The 19,050-nt window shown below is 40.1% G+C and overlaps 1 protein-coding gene across 1 annotated transcript in view; it reads left to right on the top strand.

The window, feature by feature from the left end:
• The window catches only part of LOC149002390 (protein kinase family protein / protein phosphatase 2C (PP2C) family protein), an 89,943-nt gene that overhangs the window by 43,399 nt on the left and 27,494 nt on the right, over positions 1-19,050 (top strand). Inside the window, exons 7-10 of the mRNA XM_089136303.1 lie at positions 16,067-16,613; positions 16,690-16,759; positions 16,841-17,060; positions 17,173-17,277. Coding sequence (XP_088992429.1) covers positions 16,067-16,613; positions 16,690-16,759; positions 16,841-17,060; positions 17,173-17,277 — 942 coding nt within the window. The remainder of the gene's footprint in view (positions 1-16,066; positions 16,614-16,689; positions 16,760-16,840; positions 17,061-17,172; positions 17,278-19,050) is intronic.

Raw genomic sequence — 19,050 nt, forward strand, 5'->3', positions numbered from 1 at the left:
ATACCGAGATCTCGACCGAGATGGCGAGATCTCGGTCGAGATATGTCAAAAAATTGGCGGTAGTCTTGGTAGCCCATCTCGGTGAGTTTTAGGGCTCTGATTGGGCTGAAACTTGGTATTTAGCCTATTTAAGGCCTTTTGAACACATTGGTGGCCTTAGATTTGTGAGAAAATAACCCTAACTATGTCTCGGACGTCGACTCTATGTGTAAAACCGAAATTTTGTGAAATGCAAGTTTAGAGTCTTAGAGAATAGAGATTATAGATATAGAGTTAGAGTCTTAGAGAGTTAGAGACAACATGTAATTTAATTATGTAAAGATATCAAGTAATTCAAGACTTCAAGTTAATGAGTTATCATTTATCAACCATCAAGTATCAAATACAAATATACAATAACATTACACATCAATTATTCAAGTCAACAAGTGATCAAAGTTCAAACTTCAAACTATCAAAGATTCAAAGTAATAAATTGTTAAATGTCTTCAAAATTTTACAACCATAAGAATTAAGAAGATTACAACTTACAACTTACAACTTACAAGACTAAGAGTATCACTCAACATTCCGCATCAATTGATTCTGAATGGTGGCCACATATGACTCCGTGAGGAATAGCAGTCTGGGATAACCGTCAACCGTTGGTGGGTGAAAGAGCCATTGTTGTTGTTGTTGTTGTTGTTCATATAGTTGTTGAGTATTTGGGTACGGGTTTCTAAACCACTCATTTAACAACCCACCTTCACTCCCATATGCATACTCTCCAGGTGAAGGGTCTTGAGGAATAGTATGACCTCCATAAGAAGAATACCCACTGTAATCTGACCCGGTGCTGTGATCCCCGTATTGGTACCCTGATGACAGGCTCTGCTATTGTGAATCACTCTGATCTAGGCTCATGCTTCCCATGTTCAATTCAAGATCATGCATGCTCGCATCATCATTTGGTTGCCCCTGCCCCTGCTTTGATATGCTCTTCCTACTCCTACTATAAATCCTAGAGATAGGGGAACTGTGGCTCACATGTGTCGGATGACTCGGACCTGGTGGAGGTGAGTCAGGTGACTCCCTTTGTTGATGCTGACTTCCACCAGAAACACGACCAGCCTGACTGCCTCTATGACTCGAACTCGATGTCTGATTTGGGCCACTTGGTTGTCTGGTATCATTGGCATCATCATCATAATCCCCACTACTAGTTGTCACCTCAGTTGTTTGAAGTCGACCAGGTGGCTCCACAAATGGTACAACTGATCCTTCTGATGCTGCTACAGCAGCCTGACCCTCATCAGAAGATAGGTGCTCAGCCACAGCATCTGGGCCCATAGTAGCAGCAATGGTAGGATCAGGCTGCCCTTCTGGCCCATCCAGCACTGGGCCACCTCGATCCCTAACCCACTGATATATGACATCATCTTCCTCATCTTCTCCGGGGGGCTCGTGGAATATATCAGTCAACTCAATCGGTTCACGATTGTCGTCATCTATATTATCTTGTATGTGCCCTACTCTCAATCTCATGTTGTAATGCACATACACCAAGTTCTCGAGCCTCTTACTCCCCAATCTGTTCTGTACCTTACTATGGATGAGCGAGAAGGTGCTCCAGTTCCTCTCGCAACCAGAGGATGAGCAAGTCTGTGAGAGTACTTTAATTGCTATGCCCCTGAGATTTGGCGCACTAGTTCCATATAGAAACCACCAATCACCGCATAACCAAAAATAAGAATGCATTAGGCAAGTAAATCTTTATATTTATATAACTTATCAGTTATCATTTATAGAGTTATAGTCTATAGACTTATAGACTTAATGAGTTATAGAGTAGTGAACTATTTACCAGGATCAGTTTTTTTCCTAGTTGCAACTGCAGAAGGCTTTCCAAAACTCCCGCAGGCATCCCCGAACTCCCCGATCCGTACACCAATTCTTCAATTATTGTATTATGTATATGCTTAGTGCACTAATGCAAGAAGTTGAAGAAACAATTGAATAAGTTCTCACCTCTCCATTAATTGTCCCTTGCATGACGGGATTTGACACAAGCTTCTCCACCACCTCTTGCACCGCAGTCATCAACTTTACATCAAGCCCCGATCATTCTTGTAATGGTACTTTGGGTTGAGGTAGTAAGCTTGCATTGTGGAAATAAAAAATTTGGTTAGTGACTTAGTGATTTGGTTGTTTACTAACTTACTTGTTTATAAATTATAAGTTATAAGTTATAACAAATAAAGAATTTAAATTAAAGTATACAACAAAAACTTAAAGACTTAAAAGTGACTCACCAGCCAAGTGCAAAGGATGCATCAAGTGCATCTCCCATCTATTATCGATGATCCTCTCGTAGGATTTGAAGGTGCTAGGGGCAGCAACTCTAACCAACTCTTTCATTTGCTAGAGGGCAGCATATATGTGGGGCATTGTGGGCTTCTTCTCCAAATCCACCATCCTTAAAACAAACACAATAGGCTCTATAATGCCCAGTGTCCTATTCAGCTGCCTCCAAAAGGAATCATCAACAATGGTTTGTTGGGCTAGTACTGCATCAGGATGGCTAGATCCACGCCAACCAAACCACTCCTCACTTGCAAACATGTGCCGAAGACCCACCACTTTCTTCTGGAAGCTTTTTAGAGCTACATAGTTGGTGGCGAATCTAGTCAATCCAGGTCTGACTAGATCACCCTTACAGTGGTTCCTCATCATCTTCAGCACATAACCATGGTTATAAATAAAATTACTTACCCTTCTAGCCCTCTCAACCACAGTATTGATTGACTTTCTTTTCCCCAAGTCCTTCAACATAAGATCAATCGAATGAGCAGCACATGGTGTCCAAAAGAGGTGGATCCTATTGCTCTTCTTCCTCATCAACATTTCACCAGCTTTTTTGAAGTTTGCACCATTATCTTTGACAATTTGGACAACATTCTTTGGCCTTACCTCGAGGACCACCTCCCTAAGAAGCTTGTAAAGGTAGTCAGCATCTTTGATCTTATCTGAGGCATCCACTGACTTGAGGAAGGATGTCTTTCCATTGCAGCTCACCATGAAATTAATGATGGACTGTCTAGTAGGACCAGTCCATCCATCAACCATCACTGTAACACCATATGTACTCCATTTTTCTTTTAATGAACCAATGTATTCATCCACCTCCTACTTTACCTTGGGTAAATATTTATTCATTACTTCCCAAGCTGTTGGGCCTTTAACCCCTACACCTGCCCTAGCAACTGCATTGATCATCCCCTGATAGTATGGTGTTTTGGCTACATTGGGTGCAATGTTGTTATAGAGCATGAATTTGCTGATTGATAACCTAGCTTCCTCCTCCCTACTGCCTTCTCTACCTCCAGCAAACATATAGGGAATGCTTCTTTGATAGATGTCTTGTTGGTTGAAGAGGGAGGGGTCTTGGTCAAATGTGGAATCATAATGTGTAGTCTTCCTCCTCCTCCTTTCGGTCCTCTCAGTCTCAGTTCCCTGAAAACTATGTCTAGGTGGCATGGATGCCCCTGACCCCGAACCACCTGCTCCCCTTGTTTGTTCATATTGCCTCACACTATCAGCATGTAAGGACTGTCTGCTAGCTTCCATTGCAACCTTCATCTGTCTCCATTCGGCTCGTGACTCAACACCCATAACCCTCCTCCTCTCTTCATCATCGCTTGACTCCTCATCAACATCAAGAGTAGGTCTAGATAGCACTGTATCCTCAAATTCCCTTTGCTTTTATGCCATTTCTTCCTTTTTTTGTTTCCCTCCCCTTAAAGTTGCTACAATTGCTTTTTGCACTTCATAAGGAACCCTGGGACACTTGGCAACATCTTTATAACCACCAGCCGAATGTTGCTTTAATCTGGTTGAACCACCATTATTCAAAGTCTTAAGGCAATACTTGCATCGGGATTTCTTCTTGCCAGCAGTTAGTGGATCCCCATGTTGCCAAGCAATGTCCTGAGTCCCACTACCAGTGCCGCCACTCCCACTAGTTTCCATTTAAGATTCAAATGTACAAGACCGAAAGTCCGAAATACATACATGAATCATGAATATTCCCAAATAATCATTAGAATAATTTTTAGATACATAAAAACATGTAAAAACAATTTATAAAACAACAAAACACACACTTTGTTCTAAGATAACATATATACCGCTCAAACAAACTTTAAAATAAACTACATAATATGAGCACATTAAAAAAAAGATAAATTTTAAAACATATTATTTTTATAATTATTTTTGTAAAAATAATTTATAAAACAAAACACACACTTTGTTCTAAGATAACATATATACAATGCTCAATAAGACATGTTTGTATTTTTAAAATAAACTACATAATATAAGCATCATTTAAAAAAAAAAACAGATAATTTTTTAATAAAATATTATTTTTCATAATTATTTTATTTAATTATTTAAATTAAAAAAAAATACTGCAAGCATGATAATCAAAATATTAATACATGAGATTGTAGCCCTCTAAATGTTGTTTAACATAAATAATAATCACATTTATATCATAAGTATTTATTTATAATCTTTAATTTTAATTTTTTAGATAATATATTTTTTAAATACGAAAATTCAAAAAAAAAAAAATTAATAACAGAAAATTAAATTTTTTTCCATGAAAGTGTAGATTTAAGCTTGAACATCAACATATATTTATATCACACTCATACAATCATTGTAGAACCTTGTATTTGAAAAAAATCAAATTTGGGGGAAAATCTTACATTTCTTGAAGATCCCTTGATATATGCTTGAATCACTACAAATATGCTTCAATTTGTTGTTGTAGATGAGTTGATGATGTTGCTATGTTGAATCCCTAACAAATTCCGGCCAAAAATGGAGTTTTCCGGCCAATTTTGGTGATGCGACGAGATAGAGGCTCGAGAGAGGCGAGATATGCTTCTCTCGAGCGAGACAGGGGCTTTAAAAAGCCCCTAAAGCAGCCAAAAAGGGGATTCACATCGTCTGTAATTCCTTTCCCTACAATTCCGAATTCCCTCATAGGATTGTGCCGTGTGGTATTTAAGTAATCCAACAATCACCCAACAAACTAGAGTTTAAATAAAATTCAAATGTATGGGTGGGTTTAAATAAAATTTAAATTTAGTTTGAATTGGGTAACCGTTGGATTACTAAATGCCACTGGCACAATCCTATGGGGGGAATTAGCAGGCGAGTGAATCCGCCAAAAGTCCCGTTAGCGAGATCTCGCCGAGATTTGGCGAGTCTCCGGGGCGAGATCTCGGCGGATGCCCCCGAGATCTCGTCTCGCCTCTCTAAAAAGGCGAGATATCTCGCGAGATCTTGGCGAGATCTCGCGAGATCTCCCACCATGAACACAATGGAACTAGTATTTTGCCAAAAAAAAAAAAATCATTGAAAATTTATCATTCAAGTATACTAACAAATGACTGGTTCCAATAAGTGCAAATTGTATTGCATACAAGCATAGAATAATCAACATACATGAATTGTTTGGTAGAATGGTTACATTTACAAAAAGTCAATAAAATAAAATGATCGACTAGATCAAGTGATGGTGTCTCACATATATTAAGTTGAAGCCTGTATATCATATATACATAAAATAAAAAAACATATTTTTAGAAAATAATTATTAAAATCAGAAAATAAAAAATTGTAGCAAATAATAAAAGGATAAGTTTAACAAAACACAATCATAGATCATAGTCCTAGGCTAAATATATATTAATTTTAAGGCAATACAAGATCATTTAAGGCATGAACAAAACAAAAATAAAAAAGGGGGAAGTTTGAAGCTGTTGGGTATGGGTCATGCTTCACATTTTATTGTTGCCGGAGTTCCTTGGTAGCTGTTGTGGCTTAGGAGGTATTTGGAGGCAAAAAGCAAAAGAGGTGTTTGAAGGTTAAAGAGTTGTGAAAATTAGGTGAAAATGGGATAGAAATCAACAAAAACTATGGAAAAACAAGTTGGAATGGTTGAAATTTCAGTCGAAACCTGGGAAATGGTTGAAATCTTCGAAATTTTTGTCGAAATTTGACACTTTTAAATGTCCAAAATAATTGGAACTTCGTTTCATTTTTGAAAAATGCAGACATTTCGACCAAATTTTTCACAATTTCAGTCGAATTTTCTTCTATGCCATAAAGTATATTGTACTTGACTGCTGTAAAGGATAGCTTTTTCTTATGTTGTTATTATAGTTGTCAAGATGTTGAGGCTATTCAAGGCACTGTGGTGGTGGTGGTGGGGGGGCAGCTAAGGTTACACCAATCAAGTAATGCCTAGGGAACCAAGTTGAGACCCGGTTATGCAGATGTCGCCTTGACAACTATGATTTTTACTATTATAAAACTAAAATCTGCTGAAAATCAATAGTTATAACTGGAAAAAATTTATATAGTCTTGCTATACCAGAGAAAATCTCTAGATTGACACTGTGTTTTGCCATGTGAAAGGGTTATATGGCAATTGAGGCCCGTATGATTATGTAGAAAATGGTTCTGATTGGCCTCATGTTAAATACCATACTAAATTTCAGCTAGATGCCCCTCTTGAGTATTAATGTATTCCTTTTTATTTGTGGCGTTCCATTTCTGTGTAGAGAAGTTTTATTTTCCACTGGATTTTCGAAGCTGTCTTTTAAGTTGCCCACTGTGTCTTGGTTGATTTGTGAGCCCAGTCAGTGGGTCCATCTATCTATAAGATTTCAGCTCTATTTGTATTGCCTTATTGCAAATACTTGTGCCATTGTTCTAAATTTCAATTACTCTGTGGATGTCACCTCATAGATGGAATCCCTTACAAATACTTGTGCAGATGCATGTATATTATTTTGTAAAGAGGACCTTCCAAATTCCAATGTGTGGTACAAATAATACTGAAATGGTGCACCTGGTTTAGAACCATTAAACCAGCAGATGAACCCTTTAGTCCAGCTGCATTGTGAGAATTTTATGTTTGCGTCCAAAATTTTAGCGAGAGCCCGAATGTTGATTACACAAACAATTTTGATGAGTGAAAAAGAACACACAGGAAGAACACAGTTTATGTGCAAACAAAATTATCTGTAGAATGCATTGATCAATGTATGGAAAAGAATATTTGGTGCAATTACTTCCTTGTGTTCCTAAATAAGTGTGATGTGGAATGTCAGGTTAGTTTCTTAGGTAGAAGTATTCCAGAATTTGAAGTCCATTTCTTAGTGAGATATGGCGAGATCTCGAGTGAGATATTCCAATTCTCTGCTCTCGATCTCCATCTCGTCCCGCTTCTTTGAAAAAGCGAGATCTCCCACCATGAGTAATTAGCAATCGGTGGACACACACAACAAGCATCATGTGTTTCTATCTCTTGCGCCAATCAAGCATACTTTTCTAATTCTTGAATATCACCTATCACGATATCTAAAGAAACATTTCAAGAGGGGTGAGCTTTCCAACACAAACTTAGTGAGGGGGATGTAAGTACAATGCAACTCTATCTCTTCTTAAATGTAACGGTATGAATAAATTGAATCATCACAACTACATAGGTGAATCAAAACACATAATCTAACAATGCATGCTTCGTTTATTAGAAACTAAAAACCTAGCAAACCATCTCAAAGTCTCAATTGAAGAACTACTATGATATATTAGGTAGACTTCTAGACTCCTTAGTTTAGTGAGTACAAATAAATAAAACCTTAGTTGTCCTAGAAGCAACTGCTCTTAGCACATCTACTACACCAAAGGAAGAACCTATACTTGTCTTATAAACTTATGACTTATATAGAACTTCTAATGGTTGTATAATTTTGTTATTTTATTATTTTATTATGGAGAGTTGAGATTGTGATACTCGTATAGATTGAATTTTGATGACATTTAAATTATTTGATATATTTGATGTACTTGCTTTTCATTTATATGCCTTAAAAGTTCTACATTATATGTTGTATTACCCAATCCTACGGCATTTCAATATCTCTGATAGAACCCTCAACAAGTCCCCATCAATCTCTTACTGAAAGCTATGAACTCAATACAATATAATCAGCAGAATGATATTCGAGTAACAGTCAGTTTCATTGAGCATTCCTGATTGGATATAGCTGATGAATACAGACTGATTCTACTACTAATAAACACTTCTGAAATTAAGATCAAACTAAATGGAACTCAGATAAACTAGAACAGCAAAATGGCTAGCCATCCCCCAGAGGTTTCCCCCTCCTTAAGCACTCACTTGTGTCTTCTCTCCCCCCATCTCTCTCTGCCCCCCTCCCTTACATAATCCCTGAATTCTAACAAACTCCTATGCATAACAAACTATTACACATTCACCCACTCATCTCTTGCCACCTGGATTGTCCCTTCTGCTCCTCTGTTCACAGCAGGTTAGTGGTTGCTGTCCATTTGGAGGCTGTCATCTGTCTTCTCTTCATTTGGATCCCCTGCAGCAGCTGTAGGTAATATTGCATACTCCCCCTTAATCCTTTGCTTGTACACCTTGGTTATGAGGGGCCTATCAATGCTCCCTCCCTTCAGTTTCACCTTGTCCTCAAGGTGGAAATCTGGAAATTGGTTATGCAATTCGAGGAAGTCCTCCCAAGTGTTCTCACAGCTAGGTAGCTGCTTCCACTTAATAAGCACTTCAAGTGCTCCTCGAGGTGAATAACGAATGTCTAATAACTCTTCCGGGGTGAGTTGGAGTTCTCCATCTTCTGCTAAACATGCTGGCAGCGGCTGAGGGGTGATGTTAAGACCTACCACTTTCTTTAGTTGTGACACATGAAAGACCGGATGAACTTTGGAGCCGAGTGGGAGTGTCAATTTGTAAGCAACGGGGCCTATATGAGCTGCTATAGGATATGGACCATAGTAATGATGGCTGAGCTTGTCATTGGGGCGCTTGGTGAGCTTCTTGAAGCGGTATGGCTGAAGTTTAAGAAAAACTTCCTCTCTGACTTGGTGAGTGACATCTCTTCGGTGTTGATTAGTGGAGGAGTGCATGCGGTCTTGAGCCACACGCAAATTGGTCTTCAACTCATTGAGGATGCTATCCCGTGTACGTAGGAGAACATCAACTTCTTCCACCTTGGATCAATCCCCTCCCACTTAAGCAAAGGTGGGGGTGCTCGGCCATACACAGTTTGGAAGGGGGTCATTTTGGTGGCTGAATGATAAGTAGTATTGTACCAATACTCCGCCCAAGAAAGCCAAGTAGTCCAGTCTTTCGGTTGCCGAGCACAAAAACAGTGGAGGTATATTTCTACCCACGGTTGACCACTTCCGTTTGCCCATCTTTTTGTGGATGATAAGCGCTGCTGAACTTAAGGTTAGTACCTACTAATTTGAAGAGCTCCTTCCAAAAACTACTCATGAAAACCCGATCTCTATCAGACACAATTGACTTGGGGAATCCATGAAGCCTTACTACCTCCCTGCTAAAAATCATGGCTACCTCATTGGCTGTATATGGATGTGTAATGGCAATGAAGTGTCCATACTTTGATTGTCTATCGACCACCACAATTATAGTGTCCCCCCCTCGGGTTTTGGGGAATCCACCAATGAAGTCGAGGCTGATGTCTTCCCACACTTGGTCGGGAATTGGAAGAGGCTGGTTTCATGGCAAGATGCTTGCTCCGTTGACATACATTGCAGCTGGCTACAAACTCCTTCACAATCCGCTTCATGCCTATGCAATACACTACTGCCACCAATCTCTTGTAGGTGTGAAAATACCCGAAATGTCCTCCGAAGGGAGTAGAGTGGAATTCAGCCAGCAGCTTAGGGATTAAACTGGAGTTTTCGGGAATGACCAGGCATCCCTTATAAAACAATGTCCCCTTTTTCAGCTTGTAATCCGGAAATTCTGTAGAGCCACTGACTATTGATTGCATCACCATTTTATAATGCTCAGATTGCTAAATTTCGTCTTCTAGACTTTCGTCTTCCTCCCAAATGGCTGCCGATAAACTCGAGAGATGTATTGTGCCTTCCATCTGCCGGGACAATGCGTGTGCTACCTTGTTTTCACATCCCAAACGGTAAATGATCTCGAAATCATATCCCAACAGCTTCATAATCCACTTTTGCTGATCCTCAGTGACTAACCATTGGTCCATCAAGTATCTTAAGCTCTGTTGGTCCGTGCGAGACTTGAAATGCCTACCCCAAATAGATAATTACGGCATTTTTTAATGGCTAATATCACAGCCATCAACTCTTTTTCATAAACTGATTTGGCACGGGCCCATTGGGACAAAGCTTTACTCCAAAAGGCTATGAGATGCCCCTTTTGCATGAGGACAGCTCCTAACCCCACTCTAGAAGCATTGGTGTCTGCTACAAACTCCTTTGAAAAGTCAGGCATTTTAAGCACAGGTACCCTGGTCATCGTTATCTTCAATGCTTCAAAGGCGTTCGTAGCTATATCGTCCCACTGGAATGCATCTTTCTTCAACAGATTGGTGAGAGGTGTTGCAATTTTCCCATAATCTCAAACAAAGCGTTGATAGTACCTTGTTAAACCAAGGAATCCTCTAAGAGCTCGGATGTTCTTTGGTAATGTCCATTCTAACATGCAAAGTATTTTTTGTGGGTCTGCTGCTACCATGGTGCTAGATCTCGGTCGAGAGTAGAGATCTCGCCACTCCAAAATAGCGAGATTTCGACCGAGATGGCGAGATCTCGGTTGAGATCTACCAAAATTCTGGCGCAATCTCGGTGGCCCATCTCAGTGGGTTTTAGGGCCCCGGTTGAGCTGAAACTTGGTATTTAGCCTATTTAAGGCCTTTTGAACACATTGGTGGCCTTAGAGTTGTGAGAAAACAACCCTAAGTATGTCTTCTATGTCAACCCTATGTGTAAAACCGAAATGCTGTGAAATGCAAGATTAGACAACATGTAATGTAGAGATATCAAGTAATTCATGTTATCAACTATCAAGTATCAAATACATTACACTTCAAACTATCAAAGAACTTAAATGTCTTCAAAATTTTACAACCATAAGTAGTTTTAAACTTTTAGTAAGTCAAAAATCATAATCCATAAGTTAACAAGCACAAGAGTATGTGAGTAACAAGATTACAAGACTACAAGACAACAAGAGTATCACTCAGCATTCTGCATCAACTGATTCTGAATGGTGGCCACATATGACTCCCAAGTCAACTCATCATTGTAGTATGTCACATATTGGTTTAAATGTCATATTAAATTTGTTTCCATGAAAGTTTAGATCAAAGCTAGTAGATCAACATATATTTATACTAGACTCACTCACTCATTATAGAACATTCTATTTGAAAAAATTCAAAATTGGGGGAAAATCTAACATTTGTTGAAGATCTAGTTGAAATAGGCTTGAATGATGATAATCTAATGTTGTAAATGTCTTAAAGATGTTTAGAAGTTGAATCCCCAATAAATTCCGGCCAAAAATCAAGTTTTTGGCAAGTTTTGATGGTTGCAGCGAGAGAGATGGCGAGATCTCGGCGAGATGTGGCGAGATCTCCCATCTCTCAGATCTCGTCTCTCCTCTCGTCTCGTTATTTCAAAATAGCAAGATATCTCGCGAGATCTCCCACCATGGCTGCTACAACATCCGCTGAAATTATGTGTCAAGTAGTCCAAAGTAGTCATGGAAAACGAGCACTTCTTGTTCACCACCAAGTAATGAGGTTTCAAGAGGTTTAAGACCAATTGAAGGTGACCTAAATGGTCCTCTAAGGATCTGCTATACACCAATATATCGTCAAAAGACACTAACACAAGCTTCCTTAAGTGTTCTCGAAATACCTTGTTCATTAATGCTTGGAAAGTGGCTGGTGCATTTGAGAGCCCAAAGGGCATTATGAGAAACTCGTAATGTCCATCATGTGTCCGGAATGCTGTTTTCTCCTCATCACCTTCAACAGTCCTGATTTGGTGATAACCCGACTTAAGGTCGAACTTGCTAAACACCTGAGCTCCTCCAAACTTGTCAAGTAGCTCATCTATTGTTGGTATGGGGAATTTATCTGGCACTGTTAATTTGTTAAGTGCTCGGTAGTCGACACAAAATCTCCAACTGCTGTCTTTTTTTTGCACCAATAATGCTGGACTCGAATAGGGACTAATACTTGCACGTATTAACCCAGCAGCTAGCATCTCACTGACTAACCGCTTCACTTCATTCTTCTGTGCATGAGGATAATGATATGGCCTGAGATTCGGTGGGTTGCTGCCTTTGATCAGCCTTATCGAGTGGTCATAGGGCCTCCGAGGTGGAAGTGCTTTGGGTTCGGCAAATAGAGACTCAAATTCATCTAATAATTCTTGCACCTACTCGTTGTAGTTGACAGCGTCCTGTACATCTGCCGACATCAGGTTCAACAAAAAACCCTCCCCTTCTTTCTGAGCCAGCTTCCAGAGCTTCGGAAGTGTCTTTTCCAGCCTGAGTAACGCCGGATCTCCTTTCAACTTTACTTGCTTATCTCCCCATATGAATTGCATAGTTTGTATCTTCTAATTGCTTTGAACATCACCCAACGATGATAGCCATTCCACTCCCAGGATGACGTCTACATCGCCTAATTCAAATGGTAGTAATTCCTGCACAAATGTTATACCATCGATAACGATCGGTACTCCACGGCATACTCCCTGTCCTCAGACACTCTTGCCATCGCCCAATGTAACATGGAAGTGTGCCTCACCTTCAATCGCTAACCCTATCTTCTCTACTATCTTCCGTGAGATAAAGTTATGGCTCGCACCACAATCTACCAACAATACAACTGAGACATCACCTATTTTTCCCTTGAGTTTCAGTGTGTGAGGTGAGTTGAGTCCCACTAGTGGGCTGTGCGATAGTTCGATCTGTGTAATCGGTGTGTTTTGCTCGTCGTTGCCGCTCACATCTCCAGCGGCATCCTGCTATGTATCTTCACTCGGTTCGCCTTTGTGCAGCAACATCACTTGTAACTGCTTCATGGGACATTGATGTCCTCGAGAATATGGGCTGTCGTACCGGAAACACAAACCCTTATCCATTATGGCTTTCATCTCTTCTAGAGTCTGCCATCGTGGTTTACTGCTACCGCCAAGAGGAAGCTGCGAGTCTCCCTTCGAAGAAGACAATGCGATAGGGTTGGGTTGCCTTAAATTTGGTCGTGTGGCTGTGGTTGGACTAGTGGCGGTTTGAGTAACCGAACCCGCTAGTGTGGGTCACGGCTCATTATAATTAGACCGGTTCTAGAGGTTACAGCTCGTTGGGCTGGGGGTTGCCCCAAACTACTTATGGGTTGAGATAGAAAATTAGGCTTAGGCCCACGTGAAGCTTGGTTCTTGGCCTCGATGGACTAGGCCAAATCCATAATTTGAGTTAACCCTTTGGGCTGGAAAAGTTGGAGTTCTGCCCTAACGTCCTATTTTAACCCCGACAAGAACGCTCCCTGAAACCAGTCATCTTCTTTGGCACTGGCGGCAGCGATGAGGGTTTCATATTGTCCACGATATTCGACAACTGTGCGAGTCTGCCGGAGTTCCGTGATTGCCTCCATGGGTGTCTTCACTTGTGTCGATCCGAACCTCTTACGTAGTTCGTCCTTCACTTCCATCCATGAATAGAGAGGGCTCTGCAGTTCTCTAAACTACACCCAACCCAACGCCGGTCCTTCAAAAAAAATTAAAGCAGCTTGTAACTTCTTTGCTTCCGTAAGGCCCTGTAGCATAAAATATCTTTTGGCTCTAGCTGTCCAACCATTAGGGTCATCACCATTGAAGATGGGAAGTTCCAGATACCTGAGGAAGAAGTCGTGTCATCCCATAGAAATCGGAACTTGTCGCTCTTGTAACAGGTTACTCGGCAAATCGTCCCCTCTGGTTACGGAGACCTCCGGTGGTGTTTCTTCAACCTCGAAGGACTTTCCCTTAAGTAGGTTGCTCTTAACTCACAAATGCTGTATGGCTTTGTTCAACCCTGCCTAATTTCGAATCAATCAATGCTAGTTGATTCTGCAAGTCCTTCACGCTAGCCTCCACAATCTCAACTCTCGACTCCATTCGGCTCTTTACCATTCCCTGGGATCAATGAGCTCTGATACCAGATTGATAGAACCCTCAACAAGTCCCCATTAATCTCTTACTGAAAGCTATGAACTCAATACAATATAATCAGCAGAATGATATTCGAGTAACAGTCAGTTTCATTGGCATTCTTGATTGGATATAGCTGATGAATACAGCTGATTCTACTACTGATAAACACTTCTGAAATTAAGATCAAATTAAATGGAACTCAGATAAACTACACTTCACAATGGCTAGCCACCCCCCAGAGGTTTCCCCTTCCTCAAGCACTCACTTGTGTCTTCTCTCCCCCCCCCCATCTCTCTCCACCCCCCCCCTCCCTTACATAATCCCTGAATTCTAACAAACTCCTACGCATAACAAACTCTTACACATTCACCACTCATCTCTTGCCACCTGGATTGTCCCTTCTGCTCCTCTGTTCACAGCAGGTTAGTGGTTGCTGTCCATTCGGAGGCTGCCATCTGTCTTCTCTTCATTTGGATCCCCTGCAGCAGCTGTAGGTGATATTGCGTACTCCCCGTTATTCCTTCGCTTGTACACCTTGGTTATGAGGGGCCTATCAATCTCACTTAGGGTAGACTTAGAATCATACCTAGGGTTGTTTTCTCACAAATCCATGGCCACTAATGTGTTTGGAAGGCCTAAACTAGGTTAACTACCAAGTTTGAGCCGACCATAAAACCCACAGAGATGGGCCATCAAGTTGGCCTAAAAAAAGACCATATCTCAACCGAGATCTCGCCAACTCGGTCGAGATCTCACACAAGAGCGAGATCTTGAACTATATAGTGTTTTTCATATGCATTTTCCCCTTTTGCCCCCGTTACTTTTACTCTATGTAATGTGCTAGGCATGTTAGGCTTCCTTTATCTGAGTTACTTCCTTTCTATTTTGGTTTAACCAGTTTGTGGTAGTTTCCATAAACTGAAGATATCATTATTTCTGTATGCTGAATATGAGGGAGGAGAGCTTGCTTTCTTTACAACTCTCCCCACCTTCTTCTCATTGATCGGCAGGTTGTCTGGTTTTCTCTTTGTCTCATGGTATGACAGCCCCGGGCAAACCAGAGTTGATTCATATGTGTGATTTTGAGAATCACTCTCTTGATTTTACCCACTGCAACTGCCGCTGCCTTGATTGCTGTTGAATCTCCTAGACGCTCTGGTGTTCTGAAAATGCTTTAAGAGTATTTTTTGTCAGATCATCATTCCCATGAAGGATCAGAGCTATTCCAAGTCTGATTTACTGCTGATTCTTTTTAACGGTTTCTATTTTCTGGTCTGATTTCTTCAGTTTTTGAAGAACAAGTACTTGCCTGTTACTCTGCTGAAGGTGCTGCTGTTTTGAGGTCTTATTTTTCCTGCCATAAGAGAGCTTGATCCCACTGGAGTGTACTTTGGTGGGAAGTTTTCCATCCTCTACTCCCTAATGTAAGCTCACATGCTCCGGCTTTAGGGGAAGAATTCACTATATGTGTATGGGTACATGACCATATGTACTGTGGAGGTACACCTGGTCATATACATATTCTGTTAACCCTTTTTACTTGTATTCTATGTAACCGGCTGTAGGCATGTTAGTTTTAACTCTATTTCAACAGTTTTCCTTTCCATTCTGATGGTTTGGTTTCCATTCTCTGACTCCCTATGTAAGCTCATATACTTGCTCCTGCTTTAGGGGACTATATGTGTATGGGTACATGACCTCATGCACTTTGGAGGTACACCTGGTCATGTACATGTTATCTTAACCCTTCCAACTTGTATTCATGTAACCGGCTATTGGCATATTAGACTAACTCTATTTCAATTTGTTTTCCATTCTATTTTTGTGTAACCAGTTTAGGGAAGTTTCCCTTGTTCTGATCTTGTTCAATTTTCATACTGTCTAATATTTGGAGCTTTTGACCTTTCAGATGCATGTTTATGATTGTATTCTTCTGAAGTAGACAGTTATATAATCATGTATTGTTCATCTACAGGCCCACACTGTATTAGAAATGAGGTATACAGAGCAAAAGCTTACAGCTGCTGTGGTGTCTGAAGGACTGCGTCCAATTCTTGCTGATTCCGAATCTGGTTGTCCTGATAGTTTATTGTCATTAATACAGAGGTGCTGGGACTCCGATCCAAATAAGAGACCTTCTTTTGATAATATTGTTGCAGAAGTGGATTCAATTGTTAAACAAATGAACAATGTTGAACAAGAGGAAAAGTTGTTTGGAAAATCTTCTGTTTCTACCAGTGATCAGCTTCCAGAATGGATCCCACCAATTTGTCAAGAGAGTGTAAACTGGCTTATTGAAGGGGAGAAATTGTCAAAAAGAGGATCTTTCGTAGATAATTCTATGCAAACAATCTGGCCTGATGATTCTTCAAATGATCTTTTGGAATACCACCCAGTACTATCTTGGGGTTCATTTTCTACTTGTGGTAGACGAGAAAGCATGGAAGACACACACTTTCTGATGCCTCAAATGTGTAACCGGAAGGATATTTATGTCTTTGGGATCTTTGATGGTCATCGAGGTGCATCATGTAACCATTGTATCTGCTATTATTCTAATTTGCATATATGAGAATGAAGTATATATGACTTGCGCAGGTTCAGAAGCTGCAGAGTTTTCTTCTCGAGCACTTCCAGGTTTCTTACAGACCTTGGTTTCTGCAAGAAGGTTTGTGTTTTTGTTTGTGTATTTCCCTTATTCTTATTGCATTACAGTCCATTTAGGTTAACTTTTATTTGTTGAAAATAGCCCCCCAGATGCATTGGTGGAAGCATTTAGGGAGACAGATGTCACATTCAGGAATCAGTTGGTAGCTCAGCGTACCTCAAAACGAATTTTTCAAAAAGACTGGCATCCTGGTTGCACTGCAATTGTAGCATTAATAATCAGGAGCAGGCTTTTTGTTGCTAATGCTGGTGATTGCAGGGCCATTTTATGTCGTGGTGGATTTCCGTTTCCCCTTAGTAAGGTAAGATGAGAACAATAAATGCTTCTATGGAAATCATCATATGGTGCTGTTAACAGAGCACTTCAGTTTCCTGTAAATTGTACTGATTAAAAAATAAAATTTGTCAAAGTAGGATCATACTGCAAGCTGTCCTGAGGAGAGAGAGCGTGTCATCAGAAAAGGGGGGCAAGTCAAATGGCAGTTGGACACATGGAGGGTTGGGCCAGCTGCTCTCCAGGTCTGTACCTTTACCCTTAAGTTTTGGAGTGAAATTCTTGTATTGAGTCTAGTGAATTGAATGCTAATATTGGTGCAAAGAGTCTCAAATATTATCCTTTCATATTTTGTCATCAGTGTTCGATCTCATGTTTTACACATTGTAAATGTAAAGGAGAAGTCAGGTTACTAAGAACTAATTCTGTGCATGTATGGAAACAAGTTGGGTGAGTCCATATCGCCGATGTAATGGACTTCAATTCCCATGACTTCACCCAGGAAATTTTGAAACCCCTAGCGGCGTATGGGTAGGAGGGGAAGTCAACTTGTTCCTCAAAATAGGACCATTGTGGGTTCCCCAGTTAAATTTCATAAAAGGATTCACATTTCCAAGTTTAAGGATCAACAGGAACTTTTGGGGAGAAAGACTCTTCAAATCAAAATCATGATCCTATTCATCCCCCTCCCCCACCCCCCCCCAAAAAAAAAAAAAAAAAAATCATGATCCTTACCTCAGGTTTAGGGGAAAAAATTTATTCAAACTGTCTAAAAAGTTCTGCTGGAGACATCCTATCAATCTCAGCTCCAAGAACAGCAATTGGAACCTTAACCTCTGAAAATATCCAACCATCACTCATTAGATCTCTACCATCAGATGATTTAGTACCAGTTATAAAAGCCAAAAAGTATAATATATTTCCCTAAAAGCATTGAACTACACCAGAGGCATCAATGGATAATTGAACATCAAGCAGAAACTTCAACTGAAAAGATTCATACCCTTTATATCATCTACAGTGACATGTGCAGGATGAAAGAGCACTGCAGCTTGGATGTAATCAAATTTGGCTAGTTCCACAACCACTTTGGCTGGGAAGAAATCAATGCGTTAAATCACAATTCCGTAGAGTGATAGATTGATGTTTATACTAATATTAGACACTATTTCTGGAATGCCAAATGTATATTACAGAAGTGTTCCAGAGCATTGAATGATTCCAAATGCTATAGAGTGAAAATAAACCTCACCACCCCAGCAAAAGCCCACAGCCCCTAGTATACATATCCCTTCACTTTTCAAAGCTGCTATAATTGGTTTGGCATCCTCAAAACCTTTATCCTGCAGAAAGAGTGTCATAGTATTAGACATAGAACTAGTAATTGAATGGATTGTAGAACGTTAGCATGAATGGGCAGAGACGTTGGTCTCCACAGATGACAATGATGGCATAAAGGTAGACATACTCAAAATTCAAACAAGCAGACAGCAGGGGCCTATATGGATTGATCATGGATGAAATAAACCATTTCTCTATTAAAACCATCAATAATAGGAGCTTGGACAAAAGAAGAGACTGTTTCATAGAAAAGATTATCAGACATGTGGTCCACAAAATCATAGAATCAGCGATTTCCCTTTCTTGTTGGGGTGGTTTAATTAAAGCAGCTAGTTCACTGAAAAAGTTACCAGATTTGCAATAGTCAGCATTATCATTTTAACAGGCCTTTTTGTTGAATCTGAACATAGTGATAATGAGATTGTGCCAACTGTCTAAAAGATATTACCATTTTGATAGAGTAGCACTTCTGTATTTCCAACCCCTCAAGAGAGTCCATTCTGTCGCCTTCAAAGTCGGATATGCGGTTGTTGCAAACAACCCTTGCAGTCCTCAGATATTTCAGGCCCTCAAACTTGGTAACTTTTAGTGCTAAGGGAAATCCTCCAGTAATTTTTATCATAGCTTTTGACAGATCCAAATAATCATTTGGAAATTGGTGGCTTTTGAATGCATGA

Source organism: Hakea prostrata, chromosome 10, assembly GCF_041222555.1.
Source record: "Hakea prostrata isolate BN-2017 chromosome 10, UWA_Hpros_2, whole genome shotgun sequence".
Lineage (NCBI taxonomy): Eukaryota > Viridiplantae > Streptophyta > Magnoliopsida > Proteales > Proteaceae > Hakea > Hakea prostrata.